The 21,406-nt window shown below is 38.3% G+C and overlaps 2 protein-coding genes across 3 annotated transcripts; both read left to right on the top strand.

The window, feature by feature from the left end:
• Positions 1-102: 102 nt before the first annotated feature.
• On the top strand, positions 103-2,182 carry thg1l (tRNA-histidine guanylyltransferase 1-like). The gene is made up of 6 exons (XM_056769617.1): positions 103-666; positions 786-962; positions 1,051-1,220; positions 1,484-1,572; positions 1,737-1,844; positions 1,939-2,182. The coding sequence occupies exons 1-6, from the start codon at positions 482-484 to the stop codon at positions 2,092-2,094; spliced, it is 885 nt and encodes a 294-aa protein (XP_056625595.1). The 5' UTR covers positions 103-481; the 3' UTR covers positions 2,095-2,182.
• Positions 2,183-3,919: 1,737 nt separating this feature from the next.
• On the top strand, positions 3,920-21,228 carry adam19b (ADAM metallopeptidase domain 19b). Of its 2 annotated transcripts, XM_056770106.1 has the most exons (23): positions 3,920-4,182; positions 4,386-4,498; positions 4,900-4,970; positions 10,300-10,378; positions 10,692-10,768; positions 12,065-12,263; positions 12,984-13,049; positions 13,618-13,689; positions 13,764-13,930; positions 14,448-14,532; positions 14,625-14,764; positions 14,844-15,021; positions 15,105-15,194; positions 15,747-15,942; positions 16,669-16,777; positions 16,889-17,093; positions 17,743-17,820; positions 18,291-18,399; positions 18,501-18,642; positions 18,740-18,827; positions 19,065-19,265; positions 19,401-19,495; positions 19,710-21,228. In XM_056770106.1, the coding sequence occupies exons 1-23, from the start codon at positions 4,053-4,055 to the stop codon at positions 19,738-19,740; spliced, it is 2,721 nt and encodes a 906-aa protein (XP_056626084.1). In that variant the 5' UTR covers positions 3,920-4,052; the 3' UTR covers positions 19,741-21,228. The 2 variants fall into 2 exon arrangements, with proteins under 2 accessions (XP_056626084.1, XP_056626085.1); XM_056770107.1 differs by lacking the exons at positions 3,920-4,182; positions 4,386-4,498; positions 4,900-4,970; positions 10,300-10,378; positions 10,692-10,768 and adding an exon at positions 10,787-11,633.
• The last annotated feature ends 178 nt before the right edge of the window (positions 21,229-21,406 follow it).

The raw sequence follows: 21,406 nt of genomic DNA, 5'->3' as shown, positions 1-21,406 counted from the left end.
GCCTATCTCTACAATGTCTTGAGCTGTGGCTAAAGTTCCTCGAGCGTTCGGGTTTTTTTCTTGTTAAATTATTTTGTTTGTCGTCGTTAAACGTCCTTTCAACGTTGCTCCACTATGAACATTATTTTACAATAATTTAATCCTGTATGATGGATCGTGTTTGTGTGGCGGAACAAAATATGTGTTCCTCTGTTTCGAGGGACGAGATTAAGTGACGTACCAATACAAAGAACCGTTTATTCACGTGTGAGTTTTAACGTCATCTTTCTGATTCACCAATAAACATCTTTTTTAAAAGCATATACAATTTAATTAAAAAAAGCGCGATCAATTTATAAATACTATTGTTTTTTTTAAATTGATATTAAATGTTTATTCGCAACGATTCGCTTTCGGGATTCTTGCCATCCAGTTATGCATCAATCGTATTCTGCACAAGTAAAATAAGCTGAGGGGTGTATCTGAAAAGTACATTTTCCCTATGCTGAGACTATTAACGGTAACATTAAGAGGATTTAAACAACACAAGACCCCACGTCTTAAATTCAGCACATCCTCTGTCATGGCCAAAAGCAAGTTTGAGTACGTAAGAAACTTTGAGCTTGACGACACGTGTTTGAAAAACTGCTACATTGTGGTTCGTCTAGATGGACGCAATTTTCACAAGTAAGTTTTTATATATATATGACTACTTAGCCATACGATGTTATATTATATGAATGCACACTTAAGTAGCTTAAAAACATAATGACAACGTAATGCAGTGTGATCATCTTGATTTCCAGATTTTCAGATCAACACAAGTTCATTAAACCCAATGACAACAGAGCTCTGGGCCTGATGAGTCGAAGTGCACTCTCAGTCATGGAAGAGCTCGATGACATCACAATAGCCTACGGACAGAGCGATGAGTTTAGTTTTGTGTTCAAAAGATCCTCCAACTGGTTCAAAAGACGGGCCAGGTAGGACTTTGATGTTGAGGAGATGTTGCCTGTCAAGTTTGATGATGCCTAGAATACTCATGTATGATGTTGTCCGTTCTCTCTACAGTAAACTGATGACCCATGTGACTTCCCAGTTTTCCTCAAGCTATGTTTTCTACTGGAAGGAGTATTTTGGGGAGCAGCCACTGCTGTACCCGCCGAGCTTTGATGGCAGGGTGGTGCTGTATCCTAGCAACCAAAACCTCAGAGACTACCTAAGCTGGAGACAGGCGGATTGTAAGTGAAGGAATTGTTGTAGATTGTTTGGGTTTGACTTGTATGTATCTATACTGTGATTATATGTACTTATCAATGTATTTTTATTAAATCCATACTCTACTGTATTCTGTGTATCTAGTCAACAAGAAGACCCTAAATTATGGGGAATTTTGTTTGTGCTAGACAAACTAAATAAACTTCTCAGGAAAAAAAATGTGGCTTAATAATGTATAACGCTGTATTATCTATGATAACAGATGACATTTGTTTTCATTTCTCAGGTCATATCAACAATTTGTACAACACTACATTTTGGACCCTGGTGCAGAAAGGTGGACTGACCACAACTCAGGCTGAATCGAGACTCAATGTATGATCACTACAAGTGTTTGCTAACCTTCTGTTGTCTCAAACGAACAATTTTCTCTTATACATTTAGAGAATGGTTCCAAGGAATCAAGATGTTGGTCTTGTCTTGTTACAAAGTGTAATGAAAGAACCACAATATTTACATTCGTTTTTTCACTTTTCCAGGGAACCCAAGCTGCAGATAAAAATGAGATCTTGTTTTCTGAGTTCAGTATCAATTACAATAATGAATCTCCAATGCACAAAAAAGGCACATATTTAATATGGGAAATGGTATGTAGATTTTGTCAAATATTGTTTAAAAACGGTCTATAATGTCTTGAACTAAATTCTGAACACATATTATTTCGGAAACTCTTTCTTGCAGGTAAATGAAACCTCGACTAAGAAGATCAACCGACCAAATGAAGCAGAGACAGAAGTTACTGTGACACGGACCAGAAAGAAAGTTACTGCTCATCACTGTGACATTATTGGAGATCAGTTCTGGGAAGAACATCCAGACATTCTGGAAAGAGACTAGCGTTGAACATATGGTTATAAAGACTGCATCAAACCTGAAACCCATATGCTTTTCATTTTGATATTTAATAAAAACTATCATTGTTTAATATTTGTTACATTTATTGCAAAATTACCAAGAACAAACAGAAGAAACATATATCAAAGGTCAACAATGTTTGCTACTACGTTTATAAATTGACAGCTCACTTAAACATTAAACATTTTTTCAACCCTATTTAATAGAACATTTTTGAGAAACTACAAAATGCTGGAGGTAATACCAAAACCTATCCTCTGAGTAAGTATATACCCTGTTTTGTCTGATCTCTCACTATTCAGCTGTTGTCTTGATGCTATTTTTCTTCAGATTCCTGTAGGAGATAAGAAGGACCCAGGGATGACCGAGGGATCTGTTTCTTTCCGGCAGGGATGAGCATCTGCTTTACCCACCCCCATTACTTCCTCTCTCGGTATAGAGATTTTTCTTTTCTTTTGACAACGTTTCGGCTTAATTTCAGTGTTTCTGTAATTCCAGCTGGACGAAAACAGCACAAGCTTATTTAATAAAGTGTGAATACAATTTGTACATGAAACTATGGATGTCTTGTAAAGTTTTGAAAGTGCTGAAATGAAGACCAATGTGTGGCTTTCTTATCTGTTGGTTATGTTCACCACAGCATAACTGCATACATGATCATAGTATCTCTCTCTCTGTCCTATGATTTACCACAGGGACACGTTCCTCACTGTTCTGTGTATGCAATATGTGTGCCAACCTTTTTTTTATTACGCCTAATATTGTATTGGATATCCCTGACCTAATTTCGTGCTTAAATTTGTGACTGTACGCTGTAACTGCAACTGCAACAGCTGTGCGTGCTTTTGAAGATATGTCATATTGCGCATGTTTGTAAGTAGGGACTAATATTTCAGCAAATTTCACTCATAACAAACGGCACTATTATTTTCCACACAGCTAGACAATAGATGATAATTAAATACCTTGACTATAATAAATCACACATGTGACGTGTCACGTCAGCACTTTACACTACAGTTTGTTCTTATAGTTTTAGAGCCAAGATGTATTTTATTACAGATGTTATTTTGAGGATCCCTGACCTAATTTTGTGCTATGTTTATAGCAGGATTGTTGTATAACTGCGTGCTGTAAATGTAACAACTGTATGTACATACTCTTGAAGATTTGATATATGAAGTGAGACTTTTTTACCAATATAGTTTTTTTATTTAGGATTTTTTGTATATATCTCACTTTTGTATTTGTGACACTAAATACTAGAAATGCTAGATACTATTTATCAACTAGGATAATTTCCATGGTAAAAATTATTTGAATGAAAAACACCTTATCTAAAATATCTACTGCATTTCCATTTGAATCCCATAATTTGTGTGACTTGTTAAATCTAAGTAGAAGTCTTAAAGGGATATTTCAACCCAAAATTAAAATCTGCCATCATTTATTCAACCTTAAGTTGTTTCAAACCTGTCAAATTGAGTTGTTCTGCATGCGGAACTCACACACACAAAATAGCTTATATTTGGAAGAATGTTTGCAATAAAACACTTCTGGGGCTCTATTGACTACTGTAGTAAGAAATAAATACTATGGTTGCCTATTCTAAGGTGACCTAACTGTGTAGTTCCTCATATTCTTTAAATATCTTATTTTACGTCCAACAAAGCAAAAACAGGATGACAGTAGTTTTATTTATGGGTGAATTATTCTGATAGATGGATTCGTCAGAATGAATAATTCTTCTGAATTATTTGAGGAGGGAGGTGCTTGGGGAAGTGGTACATGTAAAGATGCGCTTCTCCGTCAGTGCTGTACAGCTCGAACACGCACCGGTGCTATTGTTCAACATGAACGCTCTTTACATCCTAATATCATTTTAATCGTGCACGACTCGTTTTTTTTCATGCATTGTACGATTTTTACACGTCTTATTGATGATGGTGGGCGTAGGTTTATACCGCTGTACAGACGCAAGCGCAGTGCAGTTTCGTGTGTTTTTATTTTTCTCTTGCTGTTGCTTACATTTGGCTTTAATTTGCACTGCCCATGATGATGTCCGTGAAGGTGAGTGTCGTTTCATTGAATAAAGTGATAACGGAAGACCCGATTCAAGTCCGAGCAGTTGAATCGTGAATATTCAAAGCACTTGAACTTATTGTTATTGCTTAATTTGTATCAGATCTATTATTTGCGTGTCACGTGATAAATTGGGTTACTTGGTCGTCACGTGATTGAGTGATTGATTAATTGATTTATCGTTCTATTAGATGGACGTTGGCATGGGGACATATCGCGCATCCATGACAACCTGGAGCGCTATATTACTTATCCACAGTGGATCAGCCCAGCCAGACATAAAAGATCTCATGTGGCAAACAAGGTAAAATGTTATTTTGAGGATTGGCAGTGCATTGTTTTTCTAGACCTCTGAGGTTTGCACAAAACCTGATGATCTTTCTTCACAGCATGTGATGAGAATTTTCTGTCCCTCAATTAAAGCAAAGAAATATTTCATTGAACGTAACTTGGTCAATTCCATACATTTGTTTATATTTAAATCCTACTTGTTTTTATTCATTAGGGCTTCTTTTATCATTATGAGACTTAAAATTCGTCTGTGCATTCAAATTTACGCATCCCAGATCTCCATCTCAATCTTTTTTGGATATACCCTTCAATCGTATATATATTTTTTAAAGTATTTCAGTAAAGCCATGTTCGCTTGATAGTAATGACATTTATCGGGTAATTCTAGATAACCTGCTCGTTTTACATTCCCAGCATCTGTCTGAGGCGGAGGTCAAGATTGCCGTAGCGGGAGAAGATCTGATTCTACAACTCCAGAGGAATGAGTGAGTCTTAAAATAACCATCTCCATTCAGCTCAATCCACTGCTGTCTAGCTTTACTCGACTGTATCGTATCACTTTTCAACTGGAGGTGTCATGAATCATGATATACTTGCAATGAAATGCCAGTGCGCTTGACCAAAAATACACGTCTTGCTCTTTTCAGTCTGGTGTAAGCAACTGCACATGTGTTGATGGAAAGAGCTTGCATTGCATTTGTGTTAACCCACACGTGACTGTAAATTGAAATGCTTTGCTCCGGAAGCTAAGTGTGTCACGTGGTAATAAATGTGTATTCCCGGGGTCCATAACATAAGGAGAACAGTTCATTAATGGTCTTGCAACAAGTCGATGGGAAGAGAAGAAAGGGATGGTTGTGAGGTTTGTCATCGACATCAAAAGCTAGTTACTAGACGTTCCTGAGGGTAAAAACCCCCTGCTTTGTTGTTCAAGGACTCTGTCTTGGTTGCCACAGAAAAGCCAGGATAGTCTCTGCTGGTCTACGTGGTATTGCATTTGTGAAGATCCTATCTGGAAATCAGAACAGATGGTAACGCCATAGGCTACTAACAGAGGATCCATCCAAAGCACGTCTCCGTTGTGTCTGAGTGACACAACCTCGGGGGAATGCATCCTGCTGTGAGCATTTGCCACTGGGAGATTCCCCTATACCGCAAACCTACGATTCAATCCATGCATCTTTGTTGCAAATCATGGAGTGATGAAGGTAGATGTTTCATAAACACAATGTTGTGACATTTTTTTTTTAGGAAGGATGCGATTTGGTAAAGAAAGCGATCGATTGCACACATGAGGTTAAGCAAGATTTACATTGAAAGACATGTTGTTAGATTCTAATCTAGCTCAATGTCATGTCATGTTATGCTTAAATGGACAGTTCACCCAAAAATAAGAATTATTTCATCATTTATTTCTCTTTTCAAACCTATGTGATTTTCTTTCTTTAACAGATAACAAATTAAGACATTTTGAAGATCGTTGGTAACCAAACAAAGCTGACACCCATTGACTTTTATTGCATGGACACAAAACCACAGAGACATTTCTCAAAATATCTTTTTTGTGTTGTACTGGAGAAAGTAAGGATTTGAATAACATAATATTTTTTGAGTTAACCTTTAATAATAACTAACAACAACTTTTAAGAAGGATCAATAAATATACTGAAACCTTTAAAAATATCGATACTTTGACTATAAATAAAATAATTCAGTTTCTCAATAGCTTGAGGTAATACTAAATAAAGTCAGATCTTGTCACTACTTTTTCTATTTCTGAACCCCATGTTTCATTTTCTCTGTAGTATTTTTTTTCATCATTTGTTCTTTGAAAATGACCAAACACACTCTCTCTCCCTCTCTGTACCTTTTAACCTCTCTTTATCCCCACGGGTCATTTAGTGAGAAAAGCAATCCATGCTAACAACATTTCATCATATGATTGTGAGTACATGGAAACTCTGCCAGAAACTTCAGCTTCGGTCCACTGACACCTCTCAATCATAATCCTTTACATTTTGAATTAAAATATCAAATTGACTTTCTATCTAATTCTGTCCGTCCTCAATTAATAATTTCTTAAATTGGACATTGAAGGAGCGGGCCTGTGGGGACCAGAATATCTGAGTAATTTGAGGATGGGCTCTTTTTGCTGAGCAGTAAGTAACCAATGCAATAGAATACGCAAGCAACCACATCGTAATGCCTCACACTTTAACACTTTAACATTATGAGTTTTGCCACGTTAAATTGTTGTTTTTAAAATATAATTGTCCACTTTTTATAAACACTCAAATATCTTTGTTTTACTGCAAGAAAATATTTTATTACTTCTCACAAAAGTAGTTTTGTGATTTCTCAGCTTTTATTTAGCATGTACGGTGTAACAATAAGGTTGACTTTCTAAAGAAATCGTTTTTTTTGCAACCGCCACACTGGTATAAAGCCTTTTCTTTTGTGCTTCTGCTTGTTCCATGTCGCAGTAAAGTCTCATGTGTAGAATATCAAAAAGCAGCTGTGAATCTCCAGTCGGTGGCCGTCATCCAGGATAGATCCATCACAGTCTCAAGGAGAAAGCTTGTGTTTGTGTGTGCGTGTGCACTTATGTGTGTGTTGGCAAAGCCCACAAGCTTTTATTCTAATGAATGTTTGCCCTCATGGACCCGGAGGAGGTAATTGGGTTTATATCCAGGCAGAGCACTGCTGACTTGGGTCTTCTGAGGGTGGGACTTGAAGGTCAGAGGAGTTTCAGACGGTTGTCAGATGTTATTTAGGGCTCTTGTGAATTTCTGATGTGGGAGGGAACCCCAACACAAACCAGTCTCTCGTTGTGAATCCCTGTTTTTATTTGCACTCGTATGCATTAGCATTGTTTATCATAGTCTCGGTGTCCTGGGGGTGAAGTTAATGCACTCTGTATATTCTTTATTTCTGCACGCTCTCTCTCCAGAGGGCCGACACATCTCTAAGGGGCCATAAGTCTCCGGTCCGACACCAAATGGTTTCAGTCAAAATGTTTGCTTTTGTCATAAGCAGGAGGCTGCTTACAAGCCATGTGAAGTCAATGTGAAATGCCATTTGGAACACATTCATAAACATTTGTATTATTCTAATGCAGATTTTTTTCATTTGGAACTTATTGGATTATAAGTGGGTGTTGCTACTAGAATTGAGCCAGACAGCTGGATAAATTTGTCGTGTCAAAATATTTCTAATAAACGAACAAGAAAGCACTATTTTTATATTGCTATAAAATATTTTTTTCTTCAGTCAAATGCACTGATGAATGATGCACAAGACAATGTGCATTACGAAAGCAAATAGAACGTAAAAAGTACACATTCTGCTTAAAGTATGTGATGATATAGTTTCAAATGACCCCTCTCATGTTCTCGCTGGCTGTCAGAATGAGTGCAGACCGATCGAACACTGTTAAAACATGGAAACACTCTGGCAAAGGGCAATAAAAGCCCCTCCATCATGTGAATGACGGTGACGTTTCCGCCGATGTCATCATTCTCTCCCCACACCCAACGTCCTATATTTCATCATCACCGTCCTCGATCTCTCTGTGTCTTTCTTATTTTATCTTCTCTCTCGCCCTTTGCTCTTCCTTCACTGTTTCTCCCCCTCCCTCGCCCGCATTCTAGAGTGATGTCATTTGATATTTGAAAATGTGGCCCACTGACCCTTTGAGACGGAGCTCCTCTGTGCTCAAATGAGCTCTTTGTTTCAGCCGCTGCCAGACGGCCGCGTCTCGAACACAAAGCTCTTCATCCTCGCATCTGTCTGGCCCCGTGCCGACCCTTTTAGTGCTCGGGGGAGAGAAAATTATTCCATTAATTCTGCTTCTCCAGTAGGATGTATTAATCCTTATGAAAAATATTCAAAAAGACAGTGAGGAGAGTCAGGTACAGTCAGTAAGGGAATGCCATTCTTAGTTTCGTTGGACGGCAGTCAAATCCTCTGTCGGCTCCAGTCCCGCGTGTGTCTATTTCTGACCATGTATGTTTTATAGCTGTCGTTCTGTAGGTGCTGGTGATTGTGTAGCTAAAACAACTGCCAAGACCCCACTTACACATTCGTTTATCATCCGCTTGGTAGGAACAGAGGCTCTTTATCAGTAAAAACTTCACATCTCTCTCTTTCTCACTCACTTTATTTTTCCAGAGCCTGAGGGAGACTGACATCATGCCTGTCGTGTGAGTTTATTGGTAATTTATGACTGTTCTCTTTAGGCCATTGGGTGTTTGTGGTGAGCTCAATATAGTAATATTGAGTCAGGGTGGGGTAGATTGGGCGTGGGCCGTGTGCGCTGAGCTGACAGTTGGCTCACAATGTGCATTGTTTAGGAGGTGCTACTGTAGGGTATCAAATGAAGCACCCTTGGCCAGCTGCCCCCATTTCTGTCCAGTGAGCTTTTTCAGCCTCTCAGACGCTCTATGATGATTTTGCCGATGTTGGTGATATGACATGCCAAATTATACACCCTCTTCATTACATGTCAAAAAATTCTGTGAGGCTAAAACACCTCCCTTAGTAGATGCTTAGTAGAAGTGAGCGATTTTCTTCAAAATGTAGCATATACATGTTGTTTTCTACACATTTGCATTTTGCACTTGGACACATTTGCGTATTGTGTGATAAATGTCGGAGCATGTTTGTGGAGCACAGCTCGGGTTCACGACTGTATCTGGATCTTGTTACAGGTTTTGAGATGCTGTTCGTCCCAAAATAAAAATTATGTCATCATTTATTTACCGTCATGTCGTTCAAAATATGCATGTGACTCTTTCTTCTGTGGAACACGAGAAATGCCTCGGTGGTTTTGTGTCCTACACAGTATCAATGGGGGTCAATGTTGTTTGGTTACCAACATTCTTCAAAATATCTTCTTTTGTGTTCGGATTGGAATGACAAGAGGGTGAATAAATTATAAATGAATTTTCTTCTTAGGGTGAACAACTTTAATAGACTGCATGTATCCAAGGGACCATATGAAAAGATTAATCTCTGAGGGATTTTTCACTTTTTCTTCTTGCAAAGATCGACGGCCCCTGCAGGGTCAGTACAGGCTTGTGTAGCCTGGTGGGTGTTCCATGTGTGTGGGTGATGGAGGTCACAGCGCAGTAGGTCTGGACGGCGTCCAGAGCAAGTGGTGCTAGGCCTACAAATATAAACAAAGAGAAACAGACGCTTAAGATTTATTTTTGGGAGTAAGAGAAAGACATAGACGGAGGAAATGAGAACACAGTGATGACTGGAGTTGACAATGAGTCAATTACCGCAACATGAAAACTTGTGGTTGTTAAACTCTTTTGATCGATTTGATATGTTTAATTTTAGACAAAGCAAGGCCTAAAAAACTCTGTTCTCTTTAGATTTTTCTGTAAAAGTTTGTGACTTTGTTTTATCCATTTTGTAAGAAGTGCAGTATATAAGCATGCTGAATGCACATTCGGTTTTCAGTCTGTGCTAGCACAGTCGCTGTGTGTCTCTCTGATGCTTAAACTCAAACACTTTCAGATTAATGTTTAATGGGCTCAAGGCCCTTAAAGGAACCATAATGTCACTGTCAGCTTTTATCTTTGTAGAAATCCTCTGAAACGCATGAGAGAATCAAAGAGGTTTCTGTTCTCTAATAACCTGAACCCAACATGCATCACATTCTGGTTCATCTGTGACTCCAGAGTAGGAATGAAAACATGTTGAATTTGTTTACATTGTTCCTGATGGAAGTTGTCTTGTTGTCCAGCTGTGGAATTACACAGGATATATGTATAGCTGTTTAATGTGTCTGTTTTTTACTTCAAGGGAGCTGTTTTCACCTGAATATCAAGAGATATGGTACGATCCAAATGGAATCCGTCAGTTTTCCAGACCATCCATCAGAGTAAGTGTGCAGAAGTCTGTGCTTCTTGATAACATATGAAAAGATTATTCTGTCATGGTTATCTCATGGTTTTCTCAGTTAACTAATAGACACTCATTACCACAACTAAAGAAAGAGTGAAAAGTGTTTTGCCTTTACTTTCTATCTATGTTTAAAATGATATAATATGTGTGATGTTAATGTTATGACAAGAACACTAAATGGATGTCTTGAATTTCTTTATCTAATCTAGTGTTCTCACTTCTTTTAAAGTGTGTTTTTTAATGTAATATTGATACAATGTAATGTTGAACTTATTCTGTCTTTGTTACAGGACCACTGTTATTATCATGGGACAGTCAAAGGGTTTCAGGAGTCCAGTGTGGTCCTCAGTACCTGCGATGGACTCAGGTGAGGACATCGGCATAACCTGTAAAAAGATTTTTATCATGAATTATCAATGAATCTCTAATTTAAAAGCCACGCAGCTCTCAAAAAACTAAGATAACAGATCATTTCAGAGGATTTTACATAAAACTGTGATTATCAGGGATATTTTTTCAACTAAGTGACCCTGCACGACAAAATTGGCTGGAATTATACCCACAAACTTTGCTCGCTGATGCCCGCTCTTTGGGAATTTATTTTATTGACTAAAAATGAATTAGATCTTGATTTCTTAGGATCAAGTATATAGCAGTATTTGAGGTCTGAAAACATATTTTTATTTTATGTTATTTTGTCTTTTTTTGTAAAAAAAAAATTCTGCAAACAAATGCACATAGTTTAGAGAAATATGGTCACTAGCTTATTGAGACAAAAATGATTGGTTTACCTCAACTACAATTAAACCGTTTAGTATGTAATGAAAAGATATTAATGAAAAGATGAAAAGATATTAATAATTTCTTTATGCCATTTAAAAAGAAATCACAGCCATATTTAGAGCCTTTTTTATTTCGTGGCTTATTGATAAAAAGCCCAATCTTTATTCTTTACTGATATGATCACAAAAAGTTTCACTTTATTAGCGTGTCGTTTTTGCATCAGCACCCGGGAAGTGAAGTTGAGTGAGTTCATTGTTACAGTGTTGGCTGGACAACTGAGTGGGCTGAGAGCAGTTTCCTGTCTAAGATTTTCTTCGGAGAAGGAGAGCATTGACTGATAGCAAAGAATTCATGATTTCCTCCAAAAAGTGCAATGAAGGTCTTTAAGAAGGCAGCATAAGTGAGTGGGAATTTCATTGGAGAAGAGGGAATATCTGAAATCTATCCATGTGAGCATTTTCACAGTCCATATACACACACACACATCGGCCCAGATGGTTTTCACAGCTGCACAATTCCACCCAAATTTGGCTTATTTTTGCGTGTTGCCTGGTATTTTCTTTGTATTTTTGCAATGCATGCGTTTTCATTGATGTGCGTTGGGCATTATCATCACACATCTGTGAAGTGTTGTGCGCGTGTGTAAGTTTGTGTGTTTAGGGAATATTTGGATATCCAGGAAGCAAGAAAATCTGTTCAGTTCTGTATAAACACACATTGGCCATCAATTCCGTTCCATTCCCTCTTTTCTTCAACCTCCCATCCGGGATAAAGATCATTAATGTGGACAGCTGAACGTTTTCCATCCTGTTTAAATGTCCATGATCGGGTTTTTCCACTTTAATACTCAATGTCCTTGTGATTCACGTGTTTTCTCCAGGGGCATGATAACAGTCAACCATACCGTGAGCTACATGATCGAACCGCTGGCTAACCAAACACGCTCTCAGGGACATGCTGTATACAACACTCAGAACCTGAAACTATCGGAGGGCACCTGCGGACATCACCATGGAGACGGGAATCACACGGAAAGCCTTCAAGAGCTGATGGATGTAATTGCGCATCATGGGCACAGGGTGAGATCACTGTCCGTGGCCTAATGTCTAATTTATTTGCGGTATAATGATTTAATGGTTTGGCTATATGTTCAACTAGTAGGGCAAGACACACTCTACTAGACTAGACTCCAGTCGAGTCGAATAAAATATAAATAATATAAATAGAATACCCTAAATTTACTATAAGTGACTTTGGATAAATGTATAATTTGTGCCGAATGCGTAAATATGATCTTTTGGTTGCTGCATGATCAAAGCTATGTCAAGCTTCGACACTTCCCTGTTGTATTTTAGACCCTGTTTATGTAATATTAAGGTATTTTCAACATTTAATATATTTTGAATTTAATTTTGTTGAGTTGAAACTCGTATAACTTTGAGTTTAGATAATATCTAGGTTGACTTCAAAGCATAATATCTTTTTGAGGCTTTGGTGTTTTCTTCACATACTTGTCTTATTTTTTTATAAAGTTTATGATCCTTTTGTACTCCATTTGTGGAAATTCCCATATGATAACATTTGTTATTTAAATAAATGAGAAATGCTACAGAACTAAAGATACATTGTTCTTCGCATCGGTGTGAATGGACTTTCTGTCTTAAACTGAAGACACAGGATGTTCAGCATTCTCAGTTGGTCATGTCTCGGAGCATTTCGATCATTAAGTCAGATTTAGAAGCAGTGACTCAACAAAGTATATTAGCTCATCGGTTTTATCTTTTGTTTTCTCACGGCAGGACAGAAGAGATGTCAGCAGCAGCAGGAAATATGTAGAGCTGATGGTGGTGGCGGATCATGCTGAGGTAAAGTCCAAAAAGTAGAGGCTTTCTCTTCCTGACTTGTCCTTGAATTCACTCTGCAGTAAGTTGATGTGAATAAGAATGCCTGCCGGATGAATGTAATGCAGTATAAAATCAATGTATATTGTTGTATACAGCAAATAACACCAGCGTCAAACAATTCCAAATTTATCTCTGAACCATAAATTTGACACTCAAACAGTTTGTGCTGCCTTCATATCAGGGTTTCGTTGGAAAACATGATGACCTCATCAAAATATATTTACTAGCTCATTACATTTGAGATGGTGTAGTGGTTACGAATAGAACCAGGTTATTTGTAACTGGAATAATTCAATCTGGATACAAGCATCAGCTACAAAACAGTTACTGTATGTGCAAACAAATGTAAGCTCTGATAACTTCAGATCAGATGCTTATAAACACGTTCATTTTGCAATGAGGTCGCAGCCGTTTGATGACTACATATCCTTGTAGAAAATGGCTTCAAAAGAGTCCTCTCAGAATGCTTCGTGTGAGTACAAAGATCATTCAGATCTCTTGAAGTCAAAGATGAACTGTCTCGTTGCAGTTTGTCAAACATGGTCGAGACCTTGAAAGGACCAAGGCGAAGCTGCTCGAAGCTGCTAACTTTGTGGATAAGGTGAGAATGTGGTTTTAAACAAACTTTTCATACATATAATTGTAAATAATTAATTGTGTGATGTAATGTTCCAGTACTACAAAGCACTGAACATCCGTGTGGCACTGATCTGGCTGGAGATCTGGAACCATCAAGACAAGATCATCGTGACTGATAACCCCTACAGCACCCTGGCCGCATTTCTGACCTGGAGGAGGAAACAGCTCCCAAATCTGCCCAATGACAATGCTCAGCTTATAACGTCAGTTTAACCATCATTAACATCTGATTTATAAAACTGTTATCATTGATAGTGGGCCTGTCTTATAGGGATAGTTCAAACAATCTATTTTCTTCAGTGGAACACAAAAGAAGATATTTAGAGAAATGTCTCCAACCAAACGTCCAATGTTGTTGTTTGGTTGCCAACATTCTGCAGAATTGATTTTGTGTTCTGCAGAAGATAGAAAGCCATAAGTGTATTTTTTTGGGGGGTCACTTTACAGAAAAAGTTAAATTCTGCCTTCATTTAATTGGCCTCATGCTGAGGAGATGTTTTCAAAATGTACACAATGCACCAGTCCTAAACCAAATTTCCTCCAAAAGTCGGAAGGACTCGCTATATCCCTTCTTAAACCAGTTTGGTGTGACAAAAAATGCAAATTCATCAAATTCTTTTAAACCTTTTTGTACAGAAACAAAGTCAAAATGTAGGTGATTTGATTCTGTTTTGTCATGTCTTATTGCAATACGAGCAGTTGTTTCATTTGTGTTCGCAGGGGTGTTTCGTTTCAAGGCACCATCATTGGTCTTGCCCCTCTTAAAGCCATGTGTTCTGAATACCAGTCAGGTGGAGTCAACTCGGTAAAAGACTTACCACACATATCCATTGTGCTTGTATTGTCAAACACATCGCTCATGGTGTCAATCTTTTTTGTCTACCTCTCTCTTTACAGGACCACTCTGACATCGCGGTTGGCATCGCCGCCACCATGGCTCATGAGATGGGGCATAACTTTGGCATGAACCATGACCCTAAAGGCTGCTGTCTCACTCAGCCTGAGGACGGCGGCTGCATCATGGCTGCTGCGACAGGGTGAGGACCAAAACAAGCAGCTCTACAGATACGCCTTCTTTATTGAGGAAACATATGAATAAATGACGTTTTTCCTCAGGGATCCGTTTCCTCGTGTCTTTAACCCGTGCAACCAAAGGGAGCTGAACGGGTACCTGAACTCGGGCGGAGGGAAGTGTTTGTTCAACCCTCCCAACACCAGAGTGATGTACGGAGGTCATCGATGTGGAAACGGATATTTGGAGGAAGGAGAAGATTGTGACTGCGGAGCAGTGGAGGTCAGGAAAGAGCTTCATTGCATCCTGTCTACTCTTTCTCACGCTTTTGATTTCTTACGCTCATCGTGTCCTTTATTGTGAAGGAGTGTTCCAGTCCGTGTTGTAATGCCAACAACTGCACGCTGAAGATCGGAGCGGAGTGTGCGCATGGAGTTTGCTGTCATGAGTGCAAGGTTCTGAGTGCTAACTTCTCTCTGTCAATGAAGAACAAACCAGTTTGTGCTGCGGTTTATTAAAGAGTACATAACTAGAGATTTTTAAGAATCTACAAAAACAAGTTAATTTACATAGGTGTAAAAACACTATTACTTACCTTACTTCTGGACTGATTCTTAAATTATTTGTTCCGCGATTCATCTGTCTAATACCCACCTTTCCGCTACCCTAGTCTGCTGTGATTGGTCAGATGGTCTAGTTTGCTGTGATTGGTCTACCGCGAATGAGGGTCACAGCTACAGTGCTGTGGTACGCGAATCAAACTATGGACGACTCGTTTGCGTGATTCAGAGTCGACTCCCTTTTTTCCAAGCCAATAACTTTGTAATTCATTCACTTCGGATTTACAACTTGGCAGACTGCTTACTTTCAAAAATGGCAACAGTATGAAATGACATTTTCATGATCTCATTTTTTGTACTCTTTAAGTCAGCGTCTGAATACCTATTAGATAAAAATAGGAAGTCATAAAGTAATAGTCACGGTTGGTTCTCTTGTTCCCTGATCAGCTGAATAGCCCAGGAGTGATGTGCCGACCTCCATCAGGTTTATGTGACCTGCCGGAATACTGTGATGGGAAATCAGAGTCCTGCCCGGCTAACTTGTACCTTATGGATGGCAGCAGTTGTGCGAGGGGCAAGTCCTACTGTTACACGGGCATGTGTCTGACCCTGGAGCAACAGTGCCTCTCTCTCTGGGGCAAAGGTAACGTTTCACAGGGTAACAGTACTGTCTTATATTCTAACATGCGGCATATCTTTTGGAACATGCGCACTATCTCCCAGATCACATCAATGAATAACTGGGTTTGCTAAGGTTTCGTGACATCTGTTTAGTACAGTGTGTTTTAGTAAAAACCTTCCTTAACTCTGTCCTAAAACGTTGTGGATTATGTCATTTGTTGTGATGCAGATGAGTCCCCTAATGCAGATGGACCAGTGTTTCCCAAACCTTTCCCAATGCCCCTCCACACTATAAGCATTGTTTAGTGTTACCCCTCTTTGGAATGCTGACAAAAAAATGTAGAAACCATCAAATACATTTTAATTGATTAACTGGTCATAACGGGAATTGAATTGGTTTAATGGAAACTATAATGATATCTGTGTTTGCTTCTGCTGGTAATGTGTTGGCTTTATTGGTGGGAGGTTGGATAGAGCACCAAATCCTACTGGGATGAAATAATTATGTAATGGTTTGATGGTAATCCCCTGATGGTATTTATAATGGAAACCATTCGAATTTGTATTGTTTTGCCTTTTTTTGGAGGGATTTACTGTATGGTGGTCCCTCTGTGGTTACTAGTGAAAAGACTTTGAACGTATCAATGCACAAGCTATAGTAAATCTCAGCTGGACTCAGTCAAGGCTTAATTTTATTCTTATCCTTGAACTATGTTTGTTTAGTAAATTGTCCGTCTCTAAATCTCAGATGCCCTTCCTGCTCCTGATCTTTGCTTTACTAAAGTAAATGAAGCTGGTGATTCGTATGGAAACTGTGGAAGAGATCTGATGGGTACATACAGGAGCTGCAATGAGAGGTTTTTGAGTTTATTTATTAAGTCAGACATTTTTATTTTGTATAAACACGTGCACTAACCGTATCACATCTTCCATTCAGCATCAGTCACATGCTTTGGTTCTCTGTGTAGAAATGCTAAGTGCGGGAAGATTCAGTGCCTGAGTTCTGCCAGTAAACCTATAGAGTCCAACGCTGTGGCTATTGACACCAACATTCAGACTGGAGCAGAAGATAAGAAGATCTTATGCAGAGGGACACATGTTTACCGGAATGGACAAGGTGACACTCTAGACCCAGGTTTGGTTCTGACCGGGACCAAATGTGGGGACAATGCGGTAGGTACTAAACACATAACAATCATTTGTAGTTGTAGTTTTTCGTTAGGACCCCAAAATCAACACATGAATTTGTTTTTCTGGAAAAATGGACCAACAATATTAATGACTCAGCCTGCACTCAGGGGCTAAAAATGACTGTTCGATTAAATGCTATCTTGAATAAATATCCCATCCCCTAAATGTGAAATTCTCCTTTCGATTGGTTTCTCCTATCGATAACATTAGTAAACTCTTTGTCATATACTGATGTGCTGTAATTTTACCAATAATTGTTCAATAAATGCACGAAAAGTTCAGTGTTTTGTACATTTTGTACTATGTTGTTCATATATGAAGGGTTTAATCTTACCTGAGGCGACATTTGAAGCCAATATTGTGTTTTTTTGCCCACTGGGACATCACTTTTGGCCACAAATGTAAACCTGAAGCTATTAGCAAAAATAAATGGACAAGCCTTTCAATATGTACTGCCCCAACTTACCGTTTCATTAGAAAATACGTCACGGAAAGGAAAATTGCATTCTTCACACCATTTCATGTTGTGAAGTCAATTGTGTACTTTTCTTGAGTAATGTCTCTAAGGCGTCTAACTTGGTTGCATTTCCTCTGATGTAATGCTTGTTTCTCACACCTTTGATTGGCACAGATGTGTTTTGAAGGTGAATGCCGCAATGCATCGTTCCTACAAACAGATGAATGCAATGCCAAATGTCATGGTAAAGGGGTAAGCATGAAATCATAGGGCTTTTCAATGCACATATGTGTCAAAGCTTTATATTCTTAAAACTAACCTTGCAGTTTTAAACCTACAAGATTTAGTATTAATACTCTGCGTGGTCCCAGCGTGGGTTTGATGTAGGCTGATTTAGATCAGTCAATGTAGATGAGCTCATGATATGATATCACTTCCTAAATGTGTTGATCTGTGTGGGGGAAGTGCACTAAACCTGTAGTAAACGTTTATGAATCAATTACACTGAATTCAGGTCTCTCGGCATCATGTTTAACCAAGAAAATTCTAACATTGTGTTACAGTTCTAAGGGAATAAATGTCTTTTAAAGTGAATTTTTGGCTAAACTATTATTTAATTATTTGAACCTTTTATTCACTAAAACTGTGCAGAAAATCCAAAGCATTAGCAGTTGTGAATGTTTACTGTCTAATGTTCATTGTTCTTTCATCTGTCCACGCAGCATTGCAATAACAACCACAACTGTCATTGTAACTCGGGATGGGCACCACCATTTTGTGATAAATCTGGTTCAGGAGGGAGTGTTGACAGCGGGCCTGTGATCACACACAGTATGTCAAACGCTAACCAGAATATTCCATTAAACTGTGCTCTGTTTTACATTCACCCTTCCGTTGATGTTTGTCACATGCTCTTCTCTTATGTTTTACAGGCAGCTTTTATCTTGTGCTGGTCGTCTTTATTGTGGTTCTTATTTTGGGTTTGGCTGTTCTTGTTGTCGGTTGGTATTGCTGTAGAAAGAAGCCCCACCCTAACAAAGGCAGCGTCTCTCCAAAGAAACAAATACGCATCAAGTAATCAATTCTTAATTGTTTAAAGTGCAAATACATCAATGAAATGATCTTTATATTTATCTTTATATTTAAGCATATGTGTTATTTCTTTTGAAAGTGTTCCAGATCCCCACGAGTCAGAAAGTCGTAAGGCGGGTCACACCAACCCAGTGTTCCAGTCAAAGAAACCAAACGCTGATGAACAGGTGTGAAGTGGTTTTGTGTCAGCATGTGCTATCCAGGATGTCGTTTCAAAACCACAGTTTCTTGCATCACCGTCTTTTGACAACGACCCAAATTTTAACATCAAAGAATTTCGATTCCCAAAATTCACTGTACTGTTGGCTGTTGTATATTTTCATTCAATCATTACTTGTAGTTGCCACCATTTCAATATATGCAATAATAGATTGATAACAAAGATAACGTTTTTGTCCCCACAGAAGGTCAGTCCTCCTAGTTCATCCAGATCCAGAAATTCTGTGGTCCGTCCCGCTGTAAAACCTCCTCCAATCCCAGCCTACACCCAAAATCTGCATTCAGAGACCCGACCATCCCCATCAGTTCCTCCCAAGACAAGACCAGGCCCTCCCAACAGACCCCCTCCGCCCTGTCCCGTGACCAAACCTTCCCGAACCCCAGAGGTGAGTGTGCTTTTTATTTTATGTGCAATGTTTTCCTTTTGAAAAAGAGGATGCAGTTTAATCCTTTTATAAAACATTGGCGTTATTTAAGTGATTGTGGTGTCACATTATAAATATTATCTTCGTCCCCTGTAGACATTTCCTAAGAATGGGTTGCCAGTGTCAGCAGCCATACTGCAGAATGGAAAGTTCAATCTAACGCCCCCTTGTGGACATTTGCAAAATGTCAGGTAATCTAGATGTATGCATTTTGAAAGACGCTTCTATCCAAAGCAATGTACAGTGATTTCAAGATATACACTTTATTATATATATAATAATTAATAATAAGACACGAGCTGTCAGGAAGGAAATTCTTGAAAAATTCATTAATGTAAAAGGTTTACTCCAGTATGAGTCACAATTAATAACAAATAATTATTTGACATTTTTGTCCTGTTGAAGGTACCAAAGGGACATTTCTGGAAAGAGTTGAGTCTCAGCGATGCTCACCAATCAGGTCTGCACTTTTTAAGATGTCATTAAGAGTGACCAATCCGAACGCCTCACTCAAAGTGATGCCCGCCTTACTGATTCCGAACAGAATTGTGGAAACCTGTAAACTTTGGCTTTACCCCGTACACTTCCTCTGTTCCGGTGCCATATTCCATTTCTTATTTTATGTGTATTTATCATTTGGACATCAGAAGAAATTAAGTAGGGCATTCTAATTTAATAAGAGCATGGGCCATTTGAAGCAAGCAAGAATATGAATTATACATTTTTGCACGAAGAATCATATAAATAGAGTAAAGTGTATGATGGAATAGCTGCATATGATATTTACAGTCTGTCTCTGGTTCGTATGTAACAGGTTCATCATTAACCTGCACTGCCTATTATTGTTGAGTACTGTGTTAATCTGTACTCAGGAAATTTATCTTTAAAGTAGAACGAAGATAAGGTCATAAAGATGTTTTTATAGCAATAATTCTTTAAAAAACACAGATGAACTACAGATGGACTGTATGGCAGTGTGTTCTGTGTTAATGTGTGTATATACTGCTACTGTACCGTAACAGGTAAAACTTACCTGTATGGGGTGTTTGCAATGATGCTGGATATTGTTTAGACTACTCCTGGTGCTTTGGTTCTAACATCTCATGTGGGAGAACAACCTTTTGAAATATCACTTGATTCATTGTGCTTCTTAACAAGGGCATTAACCCAGGGAATGTGTCTTGGGTTTAAATACCTTAATCATGCGTATCCTAAATTTTTACTTCTTTTTTGTACTTGCATTTTGAGAAGAAAATGGTCAAATATTGTTTGTTTTATCTTTATAGTTTGGGGCAAATGATGATAAATGCACCTCTCAAGCTTCATTGTTTTAAGCGACTGTGACCAATACTGTATTTCGGCCTTTTAAAGGGTCAAACTGTTATTTATTTATAGTGTAAAGATGCAATGATGCCTTAATGAAACGGATCAACATTACATGAATGCTGTTATTGATAATGTTTATTAGAAAAGGTTGGCTTATGTCAAATTGGCCCGATATTGCAGACTGCATAGGAACAGGAAAACTGCACTGCGATTTTCATTTGGTCTTGATTTCGGTTTACAATCACTTAAAGTCATTTCCTCCTATGCAAAATAGGCTGTAATACAGTGCCTTCCATGTCATATCAGAAATAAATTTCCATCAGCGATCGTGATGTTTCCCGTTGTATTTTTGACTGGAACGGCATGTACATGTACTAATATAGCTATCTGATAAACAGTTTGTTCTTTGTGTGTCATAAAACGGCATGTTTCTCAACATTGTGGTTGAGAAACATTTGAGAAGGGGTTGGGAAATGACAAATTTCACATGTCAGGGCAGGGCACTTGCCATAATTGTCATTTTTAAATAAAGAAAACAGAGTATGTGTGTTTAACACATCTAAACCTTTTTATATTTTTGATTTATAAATCTGCTAAATTTAATAAATAATAATAAAAAAATATTATTGTTCCTTATTCATATGCATCACAACTCAAGGCATATATCTATACTGTGGTCTCTTACCTAACTGTCTCACACTGGGAATGTCTAAACTAAACGTAAACAGGGTTGTTGAACCCTACTATACCTCACAGAGATAAACATGTACAATCTC

This window comes from Triplophysa dalaica, chromosome 16 (assembly GCF_015846415.1).
Source record: "Triplophysa dalaica isolate WHDGS20190420 chromosome 16, ASM1584641v1, whole genome shotgun sequence".
In the NCBI taxonomy this organism is placed as follows: domain Eukaryota; kingdom Metazoa; phylum Chordata; class Actinopteri; order Cypriniformes; family Nemacheilidae; genus Triplophysa; species Triplophysa dalaica.
This window is presented reverse-complemented; position numbering and strand designations above follow the sequence as displayed.

Excerpts from the sequence above, each read along its gene's own strand:
- thg1l (XM_056769617.1), top strand. The coding sequence starts at position 482 with ATGCTGAGACTATTAACGGTAACATTAAGAGGATTTAAACAACACAAG. Across the intron at positions 667-785 it reads GATGGACGCAATTTTCACAA|ATTTTCAGATCAACACAAGT; the intron begins GTAAGTTTTTAT and ends CTTGATTTCCAG. Across the intron at positions 1,221-1,483 it reads AAGCTGGAGACAGGCGGATT|GTCATATCAACAATTTGTAC; the intron begins GTAAGTGAAGGA and ends TTCATTTCTCAG.
- adam19b (XM_056770106.1), top strand. The coding sequence starts at position 4,053 with ATGATGGTGGGCGTAGGTTTATACCGCTGTACAGACGCAAGCGCAGTG. Across the intron at positions 4,183-4,385 it reads CCATGATGATGTCCGTGAAG|ATGGACGTTGGCATGGGGAC; the intron begins GTGAGTGTCGTT and ends TCGTTCTATTAG. Across the intron at positions 18,400-18,500 it reads CGGGCCTGTGATCACACACA|GCAGCTTTTATCTTGTGCTG; the intron begins GTATGTCAAACG and ends TATGTTTTACAG.